At 46.0% G+C, this 12,625-nt stretch overlaps 1 protein-coding gene across 5 annotated transcripts in view; it reads right to left on the reverse strand.

Moving 5' to 3' along the window:
- The window catches only part of LOC112261909 (calcipressin-2-like), a 126,456-nt gene that overhangs the window by 14,926 nt on the left and 98,905 nt on the right, over positions 1–12,625 (reverse strand). For 3 of the 5 annotated variants that reach the window (XM_024437549.2, XM_024437548.2, XM_024437550.2), the window contains 2 exons: positions 4,005–4,178; positions 556–727 (listed from right to left, as the gene is read on the reverse strand). In XM_024437549.2, the coding sequence (XP_024293317.1) occupies positions 556–727; positions 4,005–4,178 (346 nt within the window). Of the gene's footprint in view, positions 1–555; positions 728–4,004; positions 4,179–7,706; positions 7,823–11,593; positions 11,617–12,625 lie in introns of those variants that run through there. The other 2 variants (XM_024437551.2, XM_042300791.1) reach the window with 2 other exon arrangements.

The raw sequence follows: 12,625 nt of genomic DNA on the forward strand, positions 1-12,625 counted from the left end.
CATTTGACTTGTTGCCTTCAATCAAAGTAACACGTTTTGTTACTCAATACCTTTATAACACGTTGTCCCCAACACTGGGTTCAGCCAATAGAAATTCTCCTCTAGTCTCTACGGCTTTGTGTGCTGTACAGGGGGCTGCATTAAGGCTGGTTATAGGACACACAGTGACCGACGCCAGAGGATGTATTCTACGAATGCCAAAAACATTTAAAGGTTCTGACCGGTGTATCTATTAAACATGAAGAATGTGACCCGACGTCCTGCTTGACCGAGGGGAGGTGCTCCAGGATGTCATATTACATCACGTATAACTGGATATATTTACGGGGGGAGTGAGAGATGTGAGCCAATAGAACAGCGTGTGAGAGGAAGATAAGAAAGAGAATGAGAGACAGAAATGACGGGAGGAGTGAAACAGTGAGAACAACCGAAAGGTGTGAGAGAAGGGTTGAGACAGAGAAAGTAAAACTGAAACAGAGAGGTCATGCTCCGAAAAGGAGAGTAACGGAGAGAATCAAAAGCAGCATGTAGTATGTAACTAGTGGTATGACTCACCGGGGCCCAGCTTGGCCACAGCATAGAGCAGGTCGTAGTTGATGACGGGCGTGGTCTCGTCTATCTGCTGCCAGCCAATGGGCGGCGAGCCGGGAGGGGAGATGAGGAACTGTTTAGAGGGCTGGGGAGGAGCCAGGTGCAGGTTATCACCATCTGATACTGGGTTCTGGACCTGAGGGAGGAAGGGATAGAGAGACAGAGGGATAGAGAGGGAGAGAGAGGGGGGGGGGTGTGTGATACAGACCAATTATTAGTGAATCAGTTTTAATCAGATGTCTCTTAGTGATTGGCTTTTTAAAAAATAATCCAGGACAAGGCTGTACGATTCTACACTCCAGACAGTCAGTTAGTTCCACATCTTAGTTCCAAGGGTCCTGCTGCTGAGACCTGATTCAGCCAGCCAGAAAGCTGAGGTTAAAGGACACTGACTGGGAAGGATCCTTGTCTGGGCCATGGGTTACTCTCCACTGTTCCCCAGGACCAACACCAGTCTACTGGGTTACAGACCTCCCTGTTCTCCAGGACCAACACCAGTCTACTGGGTTACAGACCTCCCTGTTCCCCAGGACCCACACCAGTCTACTGGGTTACAGACCTCCCTGTTCCCCAGGACCAACACCAGTCTACTGGGTTACAGACCTCCCTGTTCCCCAGGACCCACACCAGTCTACTGGGTTACAGACCTCCCTGTTCCCCAAGACCAACACTAGTCTACTGGGTTACAGACCTCCCTGTTCCCCAGGACCAACACTAGTCTACTGGGTTACAGACCTCCCTGTTCCCCAGGACCAACACTAGTCTACTGGGTTACATACCTCCCTGTTCCCCAGGACCAACACTAGTCTAATGGGTTACAGACCTCCCTGTTCCCCAGGACCAACACCAGTCTACTGGGTTACAGACCTCCCTGTTCTCCAGGACCAACACCAGTCTACTGGGTTACAGACCTCCCTGTTCCCCAGGACCAACACTAGTCTACTGGGTTACAGACCTCCCTGTTCCCCAGGACCAACACTAGTCTACTGGGTTACAGACCTCCCTGTTCCCCAGGACCAACACCAGTCTACTGGGTTACAGACCTCCCTGTTCCCCAGGACCAACACTAGTCTACTGGGTTACAGAGCCACATAACCACCTGGCCTGTCATCTTGACTAACAGCTAATAGGTCCAGATCACATGTAGATCATCAGAGTGCTGTGAAGTGCCTGTGTGCTCCAGCCTCCAGGCAGCACAGCGTAACACACCGGCCCTGCAGATATTATCTCTAACAGGAATATAAGTCATGGACTTAATCTCTCTCTCTCTGCCTCAGTGGAGTGCTTGTGACCCTGATAACCACTGGGAGAGGAATTAGACAGGCCTATTGGCTAATGTGGAGCAATCACAAGCTGCTTCTGCAGGGAGGAGGGCACACACACTCACTCACACACACACACACACACACACACACACACACACACACACACACACACACACACACACACACACACAGGAGAGGGTTTTATTATTATTAGTCACACTTTATCAGTGACAAAATGTAAACATGAGACTATTTTCCATAAACACAGTTTTTCCCTAAACTACACACCCTAACCAAAGTTTGTATATATATATATGTAGTACCAGTCAAAAGTTTGGACACACCTACTTGTTCAAGGGTTTTTCTTTATTTTGACCTTTTTCTACACTGTAGAAGTCATCAAAACTATGAAATAACACATACGGAATCATGTGGTAACCAAAAAATATATTTGAGATTTGAGATTCTTCAATGTAGCCACCCTTTGCCTTGATGACAGCTTTGCACACTCTTGGCATTATCGCAACTTCACTATTGTCTTCACTATTATTTTACAATTTTGAAAACAGTAAAAAGAAAGAAAAACCCTAGAATGAGTAGGTGTGTCCAAACTTTTGACTGGTACATATATATATACAGTTGAAGTCAGAAGTTTACATACACTTTAGCCAAATACATTTAAACTCAGTTTTTCACAATTCCTGACATTTAAGCCTAGTATAAATTCCCTGTTTTAGGTCAGTTAGGATTACCACTTTATTTTAAGAATGTCCATTTGGAAAACCCATTTGGACCAAGCTATAACTTCCTGACTGATGTCTTGAGATGTTGCTTCAATATATCCACATCATTTTCCGGCCTCATGATGCCATCTATTTTGTGAAGTGCACCAGTCCCTCCTGCAGCAAAGCACCCCCACAACATGATGCTGCCACCCCCGTGCCTCACGGTTGGGATGGTGTTCTTCGGCTTGCAAGCCTCCCCCTTTTTCCTCCAAACATAACGATGGTCATTATGGCGAAACAGTTCTGTTTTTGTTTAATGAGACTAGAGGACATTTCTCCAAAAAGTACGATCTTTGTCCCCATGTCCAGTTGCAAACTGTAGTCTGGCAGTTTTATAGCAGTTTTGTATCAGTGGCTTCTTCCTTTCCGAGTGGCCTTTCAGGTTATGTCGATACAGGACTCGTTTTACTGTGGATATAGATACTTTTGTACCTGTTTCCTCCAGCATATTCACAAGGTCCTTTGCTGTTGTTCTGGGATTGATTTACACTTTTCGCACCAAAGTACATTCATCTCTAGGAGACAGAACGCATCTCCTTCCTGAGCAGTATGATGGCTGCGTGGTCCCATGGTGTTTATACTTTCGTACTATTGTTTGTACAGATGAGCGTGGTACCTTCAGGCATTTTGAAATTGCTCCCAAGGATGAACCAGACTTGTCAAGGTCTACAATTTGTTTGGCTGATATCTTTTGATTTTCCCATGATGTCAAGCAAATAGGCACTGGGTTTGAAGGTAGGCCTTGAAATACAGCCACAGGTCCACCTCCAATTGACTCAAATGATGTCAATTAGCCTATCAGAAGCTTCTAAAGCCATGACATAATTTTCTGGAATTTTCCAAGCTGTTTAAAGACACAGTCAACTTAGTGTATGTAAACTTCTGACCCACTGCAATTGTGATACAGTGAAATAATCTGTGTGTAAACAATTGTTGGAAACATTACTAGTGTCATGCACAAAGTAGATGTCCTAACCGACTTGCCAAAACTATAGTTTGTTAACAAGACATTTGTGGAGTGGTTGAAAAACGAGTTTTAATAGACTCCAACCTAAGTGTATGTAAACTTCCGACTTCAACTGTATATATATATATATATATATGTATATAAATGTTTTGCAGGATGTAACATATCATACAAAATGGATGATGTGGTACACATTTGTACAATGTTTTTGGGGACCCATGTTGGCTCGTGAGCACTACGTTCAAAAACTACTGCTGAAATGATAAAAAGCTCTGGAGCATCACTTTAATGTGCCCTTTCCTTCCAGCAATAGACAACAGAACTAACATAGGGGGTAAATCAAAGTCCCAGTCTGTTGGCAGTCAGTCCTGCTCATTGTACTGTTTAGCTACTGACCTGGGCAAAGTAGAGTTTGAGCTTCTTGCCTCTGAAGGGCGTTTCGTGCAGCTCTATCCTGGCGCTGGCGGCTGCTTTGGGGTTGCTGAAGTTGATGCGGACACGCCGGAAGCTCTTGAACAGCTGAAACGTCACCCGCTCATCGTAGGCCAGGAACAGGGCCTCGAACATCTCCTGAACAAAGCCAATATAGAGAGACAAAAACAAACCACAGATGAGGTTGTGCATAATATGGTTTCAGGTGGTAAATGCCAAAGCATGAATAATACAGTAGACAGAGGGAGAGGGAGACATGAAGCCGTGTCTGGGGTGAGGTTCCCTGCAGCCTCCTCAAGTAAACACAGAATCCTTTCTCCAGTTAATAAGCTGTTTATCATGGACAGAGGATGCTGCAGGTCTCTTTACTGGGTGTAGATGTAACAGTATAGCTTCCGTCCCTCTCCTCGCCCCTACCTGGGCTCGAACCAGGGACTCTCTGCACACATCGACAACAGCCACCCTCAAAGCATCGTTACCCATCGCTCCACAAAAGCTGCGGCCCTTGCAGAACAAGGGGAACCACTACTTCAAAGTCTCAGAGCGAGTGACGTCACCGATTGAAACGCTATTAGCGCGCACCACCGCTAACTAGCTAGCCATTTCACACCGGTTACACAGACAAGACTATGTTTTCTGTTGCCTAACCAATAAACCTCCCATTCATTAAACCTGGCCAGATGAGAGATGGAGAGCAAGAGAGAGTGAGATAAGGAGCTGTCTGTCCTGTCCTCCTTAGTGCTGCTGGTTTCCTCTAGTCTTGATAGATCTGTGTGTTCCTCAAGGAGAGGTGTCACCACAGAAAGGTCAAGTTGAGTGGCACTTCCCTCTGTCACTCACTCAGCCTATCTATAGATGCTTTGTTATCATTAGTGTTGGTGAGATCATTAGAGTGTGTGTGTGTGTGTGTGTGTGTGTGTGTGTGTGTGTGTGTGTGTGTGTGTGTTTGTGTGTGGTTGGAATCTAGCCTAACTGCTCGTTTAGCATTAATTTCCTGCCGGAGAGCAGAGCTAATGAAGGTGTCTAATTTGAGGATAATCTCACATCCCAGACCTGCCCTGGGCTCCGTAAAGCGAGGAGAGAGAGAGGACAGAGAGAGCGAGAGACAAGGGAGAGAGAAAGAGAGACGGGGGGAGAGACAAAGTGAGGGAATATAGATACAGAGGTAGGCAGAGCGAGGGGAAAGAGGAGAAGAGGGGAGACAGTCAGTTCTGGGAAATTCTCCCACAGCCTCAGGGCTGATCTCTGACACAACATCTCTGTTCATCAGACTGTTAAACAGCCATCACTAACATTGAGTGGCTGCTGCCAACATACTGACTCAAATCTCTAGCCACTTTAATCATAAAAAATTGGATGTAATACATGTATCAGTAGTCACTTTAAACAATGCCACTTTATATACTGTTTACGTACCCTACATTACTCATCTCATATATACTGTACTCTACACCATCTACCTCATCTTGCCTATGCCATTTGGCCATCGCTTATCCATATATTTTTTATGTACATATTCTTATTCATTCCTTTACACTTGTGTGTATAAGGTAGTTGTTGTGAAATTGTTAGATTACTTGTTAGATATTACTGCATGGTCTGAACTAGAAGCACAAGCATTTCGCTACACTCGCATTAACATCTGCTAACCATGTGTACGTGACAAATAAAATTTGATTTGTTACTGTAGCTATGTTCTAGAGAGCTGTCTGTCCTCTATGGCCCCACCTCATGACCCCAGGATGACCCAAGCAGATAGAGTTCATAGACCAGGTCATTCACAGGACAAGTGGACATTATACAGTTGAAGTCGAAAGTTTACATACACCTTAGCCAAATACATTTAAACTCAGTTTTTCACAATTCCTGACATTTAATCTTTGTAAAAAGTCCCTGTCTTAGATCAGTTAGGATCACCACTTTATTTTAAGAATGTGAAATGTCAGAATAATAGTAGAGAGAATGATTTATTTCAGGTTTTATTTCCTTCATCACATTCCCAGTGGGTCAGAAGTTTACATACACTCAATTAGTATTTGGTAGCATTGCCTTTAAATGGTTTAACTTGGGTCAAATGTTTTTGGTAGCCTTCCACAAGCTTGCCACAATAAGTTGGGTGAATTTTGGCCCATTTCTCCTGACAGAGCTGGTGTAACTGAGTCAGGTTAGTAGGCCTCCTTGCTCGCACACACTTTTACAGTTCTGCCCACAAATGTTCTATGGGATTGAGGTCAGGGCTTTGTGATGGCCACTCCAATACCTTGGCTTTGTTGTCCTTAAGCCATTTTGCCACAACTTTGGAAGTATGCTTGGGGTCATTGTCCATTTGGAAGACCCATTTGCGACCAAGCTATAACTGATGTCTTGATGTTGCTTCAATATATCCACATTGCTCCCAAGGATGAACCAGACTTGTGGAGGTCTACAAAAAAAATTCTGAGGTCGTGGCTGGTATCTTTTGATTTTCCTGTGATGTCAAGCAAAGAGGCACTGAGTTTGAAGGTAGGCCTTGAAATACATCCACAGGTACACCTCCAATTGACTCAAATTATGTCAATTAACCTATCAGAAGCTTCTAAAGCGAAGACATCATTTTCTGGAATTTTCCAAGCTGTTTAAAGGCACAGTCAACTTAGTGTATGTAAACTTCTGATCCACTGGAATTGTCATACAGTGAATTATAAGTGAAATAAATCTGTCTGTAAACAATTGTTGGAAAAATGACTTGTGTCATGCACAAAGTAGATGTCCTAAGCAACTTGCCAAAACTATAGTTTGTTAACAAGAAATTTGTGGAGTGGTTGAAAAATGAGTTTTAATGACTTCAACCTAAGTAAGTGTATGTAATCTTCTGACTTATACTGTAGATGATTATGACAAACACTGAATTCTGTGAATTCATACGTTAAACCACAATGGAAATCTCCCATCTCAGTTAAGTTATATGACAGGTACTTTTCCCAAATTAGACGTTGTTCCATCATAACAAGCAGACTTTAAATACAGCCTTAAAGAGAGAGCGTAGCAGAGGGCTATTTCCCTCCCTCTTTCCACATGGTGCTGAGCTAAAATGCCTTAAAGATAGAGCGTAGCAGAGTACACGGGCTATTTCCCTCCCTCTTTCCACATGGTGCCTTAAAGAGAGAGCGTAGCAGAGTACACGGGCTATTTCCCTCCCTCTTTCTACATGGTGCTGAGCTAAAATGCTATTCTAGCAGCTTCTAAATGAGCCGCCACATCTAGCCAGCAGAGTGTGAAAATAAGCACTTTTAAAGGGAACATCTGGTTCTTAGCTGTGGACCTGAAAATAGATTTACTGTAAATTGATTAGCAGTAAATTGATTCGCATGTATATAAAAAAAAAACACTAGAACACATAGGGATTTAATTTATCTCTCTCTTGTTTGAAGACAGCCACGATATCCTCCTTTGAAGGATCAGCAATAGTGAGACTGCATGGGCAGGTTACAGAGAGTGTGTTCATGCAATGCAAATTCAATTCAATGGATCTTTTGTTAGTCAGTGGATACATTCTGTGCCAAGGCAGTGCTCCGTCAAATAAACAATCTGACCACGTAACATTGTTTACAAGATGTCTGTTTGAAACTAGTCTGACAGTTTAGTTCCATGATGTCACATCTCACTCTCATCAAAACATCTACTCACAACAATTTGAGTCAGTCGGATACAATAGTCGTCTCTGACAAAGAGAGCGTTCTGGCAGCTTGATATTTTCAGAGCCGGTGACAGATGACAATATGACTTTCCTTGGTAGAGCTGATCTGTAGAGACAGGAAGATCATTCAGACAGTCACTTTCCAATCCGGTAAATGTGTCTGAGAACTTGTTTCATGTTAGTGTATGTGTGAGATCGGTGGCGAGTTGCAGGCTCCCGATGCGGAGTGTGTGTGTATGTGTGTTTGTGTGTGTCCTGGCAGCTGACAGCTGGGACTGGTGTGTGTCTGCCTGGGAGGTGGAGATGAGTGGTGACAGCTCAGTTCAGGTTGCTGTATCACCCACGGTCTGACAGTGAGGGGATTGTGGAATAGAGCTCTGTCCAGTAGATGAGGCTCTGGCTCCCTCCAGGTACCTTGGATCAGCACATTAACACAGAGTTTCCCTCTGCGTTGTCGGGCGATGTGTGAATTCATGCAAAGATTGCTGCTCCGCTTAAGAAGTGTGTTCAAAGTTTCACCTTGGGATGATGTTGCCCCCTAGACACTGATAAGAGGTCACTTTTGCATTCTTCTCCCTAATGGTCTAACATCAGGATTAGGGAGGCAAGCTTATCCTAGATCTGTACCTATAAGCAACTTCTAGCCAGAGCTAAGGCAAAAGCAGACAATGTCCCTCCCTGTGTTGCATACAACTCATGAACATGAGACTGGGTTCCCTCTGTGTACAGTAACATTCCAGCTCAGATGATTTATCTATCTCCAGTAGTCTATAGCCTCAGACAGACCCACACCACACAGAGCAAGAGAGTGCTCCATCAGCAATGGAATGGAAAGCAGCAGCAGCGTTGGCAGGGCAGTATGTGGATCTGAGCTGACTTATCATGGAACCCATCACACATTAAACCTTATCCACCAATCAATCACCCTCAGGGTCAGGTTTATGTTCTATCACTAGGGCTTAATCTTACATAGGCCTAATGCCATTAAAATACTTCCTAGACTGTTATACTTCAGTCTCTTCTGCCGAGAGGGTATTGTGAATGTATAAAACAATGAATTACATTCCTTTACATACATGGACAGTGAGGTGAAGAGAGGAAAGTATAGGGAGGGTTTTGTTGGAGCTGGAACAGACATTGTTTTCTAAAAATATTCCTTCTTGATGCATTACCAAAGGACCAGTGTGCACATACCTCCTAGTTAAGCAAATGGCTCAGGTACATTAGTGGCGGAATAATGCGCGTTGTTCAGGAGAAGAGTTTACTAAAAAAAGGTCATTCTGAGGGAGGTAGAGATTGAGGCTGAGGCCCTGATGTGATCTGCATGGGCATGTGTGTGTGTGTGTGTGTGTGTGTGTGTATGTGTTGTGAGTGGCGGCTAGGTAGTGAAGGCTTTCTGGACACTTGTCCCCCTAATGGTGAGTCCATATCAACATATCAAACATTGTGAAGGGTGTATGTCAGCCTAGCCTTTTGGGGGCCCTAAGCAAAAATCTTGACAACAGAGATAATTTCTTGCAATTATACACATTTTGCCATGGGGCTGTCATGGTTCCACCTGTCACCAGAGGGCGGCAGACACCGCCTTAGAGACTATAATGACAAAGGTATTTTCAGTTACTAATTATGATTTCCTTTTAGAGAGGTGTGATTTCTGTTACCCTTTGCAGAAGCTTGATTCATTTGCCTTGTGCGTTTGTCTCAAGGTCTACAATTTGTTTGGCTGATATCTTTTGATTTTCATAGTGTCATAGTGTTTGTTGTTTTCCCTAGTTTTACTTTGTACCTACTGTTGAACTTTTTCCAAGTAAAGTAATTACGTTTATTCTAAACCAAAGCTTCCTCGTCTGGTTCTCTTCTCTGCTCCTGTATCCTACCTCACCACGTCACAGCAAGCTTCTGCCCCAACAAGGACCCAGCACAGATCGACCAGATCAAGAACGTTATAACCCACCAAGGAGTCCTGCTGGGGCAGGAGCAAGAACAATTCCAAATATGAGTGACTCTCTAGGCACTTACCGACGCCCTCCAACCACTGAACACCCCCAACCCAGGAGTCTCAGCGCCCAGTAGATCCCCAATGGAACCTGCACCGGGAACCAAGGAGCCCAGCCCCTGAGCAGTATGATGGCCACCCAGGAAGATGCAAGAGGTTCCTCACTCAGTGCTCTCTGGATTTCAAGCTACAGCCCTCCTTGTATCACACCAATCAGGTCAAGATCAGCACTTTACACTCGAGCAAAGCCGTGGCTTGGGCAACGGCGGTGTGGGAACAGCAGCCACCATCCTGCAGGTCCATATCAGTCTTCACTTCTGAGTTGCGACGAGTCTTCGACCACCCAGTCGGCGGACAAGGAGCGTTGATCCGGCTATTCAACCTCCGCCAAGGGGCCAGACAAGTGGCGACCTTCGCCATTGATTTCCACACCCTCACCGCCAAAAGTGGGTGGAATACAGAGACACTGGTCACCGCCTTCCACCAGGATCTGTCTAACTCCATCAAGGATGAACTGACCTCTCTGGAACTGGGAGAGGACCACGAGTCCCTTATAATGCTGGCAATCAAGATCGAAAACCGCATCCGAGAACGAGTGAAACAGCGACCCTTTGACACCACCCCAGTATCCTGGCTTCTTGGAGTACCCCAGGACCCCGGAGCCAATCACTGAGGAGCCCATGCAGCTGGGACACACATGTCTGAGCCCACAGGAACGTGACAGGCGCATGAGCGAAGGCTGCTGCCTCTACTGTGGAGGTCTTGGCCATCTTTGTTCTACATGCCCAGAGCTGACGAGAAATGCCGGGGCTCACCAGGACAAGGGGAGACCCTGACGAGCTGCGTAGCTACTCCCAGGCTACCCAGTCACCGTCTGTCACTACCCGCAACCCTCCACTGGGACAAACGTCAGCACCAAATTCAAGCCTTTGTGGATTCCGAGGCTACAGATATTTTAATCGATCAGGACCTCGCCAGAGAATTACAAATCCCCTGCTTGAAATGCCCTATCCCTCTGCAGATTCAAGCCCTTGATGGATGCCCCATTGGCTCCGGCCAGGTGGAATATCAGACCAAGCCCATTCAACTGCAGTTTGGTGTGAACCACTCAGAGACTTTTAGCTTTATTTTGATCACTGCTCCTGAGAACCCCCTTATCCTAGTGGTCTGATTAGTGCAACATAACCCACTATTCTCCTGGCCCACGGGAAATCTACTAGACTGGGGAAAGAACTGCAAGACTAAATGCCTAAGACCCCTACCAAGAGCCTCGCCGTGCCCGCCTGCATCCATTGAAGCCCAAGACTTCTCCGCTCTCCCTCCCGAATACTTCTACCTCTGGAAAGTTTCAGTAAGAGGCAAGCCGCCACCCTCTCTCCTCATCGACCATACGACTGAGCCATAGAGCTCCTACCCAGCTCCACCCCTCCCCGGGAACGTCTTTACTCCCTCTCGGACCCTGAAGTAGCAGCCATAGACGACATTTGGAAGTTGATGGAGGCGGGCTTCATTTGTTCCTCAACTTCTCCAGCCTCCGCAAGCTTCTTCTTCGTGGGAAAGAAGGATGGGGGTTTGCGTCCTTGCATTGATTACCCAGGACTGAACAGGATTACGATTAAGAATCGTTACACCCTACCACTGATGTCCTTTGCCTTGGATCTGGCCCAAGGGGCCTGATTTTTCACCAAACTGGACCTCTGCAACACTGACAATCTGGTGAGAATCAGGGAGGGAGATTAATAGAAAACTGCCTTTAACACCCCTAGAGGCCACTATGAATATTTAGTCATGCAATTCGGATTATCAAACTCACCAGCAGTCTTCCAAGCATTGGTCAATGACACTCTTAGGGACACATTGAATCGTTTCGTCTTTGTTTACCTTGATGACATCCTGATCTTCTCCAAGACCCTTCCAGAACACATCCTGCACGTCCGCTAAGTCCTGAGACACCTCCTGCAGAATCAGCTATACATCAAAATAGAGAAGTGTGAGTTACATGTTTCCCAAGTCTCCTTCCTGGGATGCATTATCCCGTAAAGGTTAAGGTCATCACCGACTGGCCCCGTCCCGCTTCACTCAAACAAGTTCTGAGGTTCATCGGGTTTGCCAATTTTCCCAGACATTTATTCGCAACTTGGTGCTGTGGCAGCGCCTCTCTCGGCCCAAACCCATCAATCCCAGACCCATTTTTGCTCGAACCCCGAGGCTGACAGGGCATTCGAGGAGCTCAAGGGATGTTTCACCTCCGGACCCATCCTCGCTCATCCTGACCCTGCTCGTCTCTTCATGGTAGAGGTGGACAACTCGGATACTGGAGCAGGGACTTTCCATTTACAGCGGAAAAGGGGGATCAAGAAACTGCACCCATGTGGCTTTTTCTCCAGGCGGTTTTCGCCAGCGGAACGCAACTACGATGCTCTTGGCAGTTAAGTGAGACAGCCGACTTCATGATTAACTATGTCTTTTCGACAACATGGACTCTCCCAGGACATTGTCTCAGACCGTTGCCCCCAGTTCGTCACGTGGTATTGGAAAGCCTTCTGCTCCCTGTTGGGGGTATTGATGGGTCTCTCCTCTTGGTTCCACCCACAGTCAAATGTGCAGACTGAGCGGGTCAATCAGGAGCTGGAGAATTTCCTACAGTGTTTTGTCTCCCCTCAGGCCACCAACTGGAACAAGTGTCCTCTTCTGGGCCGAATATGCTGACAACACACTGCTGAACTCATCCACTGGACTGTCTCCATTTGAGTGCCATTTTGGGTTCAGGGCACCCTGCAGTACCTGGTGGGTACTTGGGTACCTGCCCGGGACATTCTGGACCCGGGACTTGTTCGGGACTTGTTCGGGACCAACTACGAGGTGATTGCCCTGGAAGCGGGGTGCTGTCATGGTTCCACCTGTCACCAGAGG

Source organism: Oncorhynchus tshawytscha, linkage group LG18, assembly GCF_018296145.1.
Source record: "Oncorhynchus tshawytscha isolate Ot180627B linkage group LG18, Otsh_v2.0, whole genome shotgun sequence".
NCBI classification, from domain to species: domain Eukaryota; kingdom Metazoa; phylum Chordata; class Actinopteri; order Salmoniformes; family Salmonidae; genus Oncorhynchus; species Oncorhynchus tshawytscha.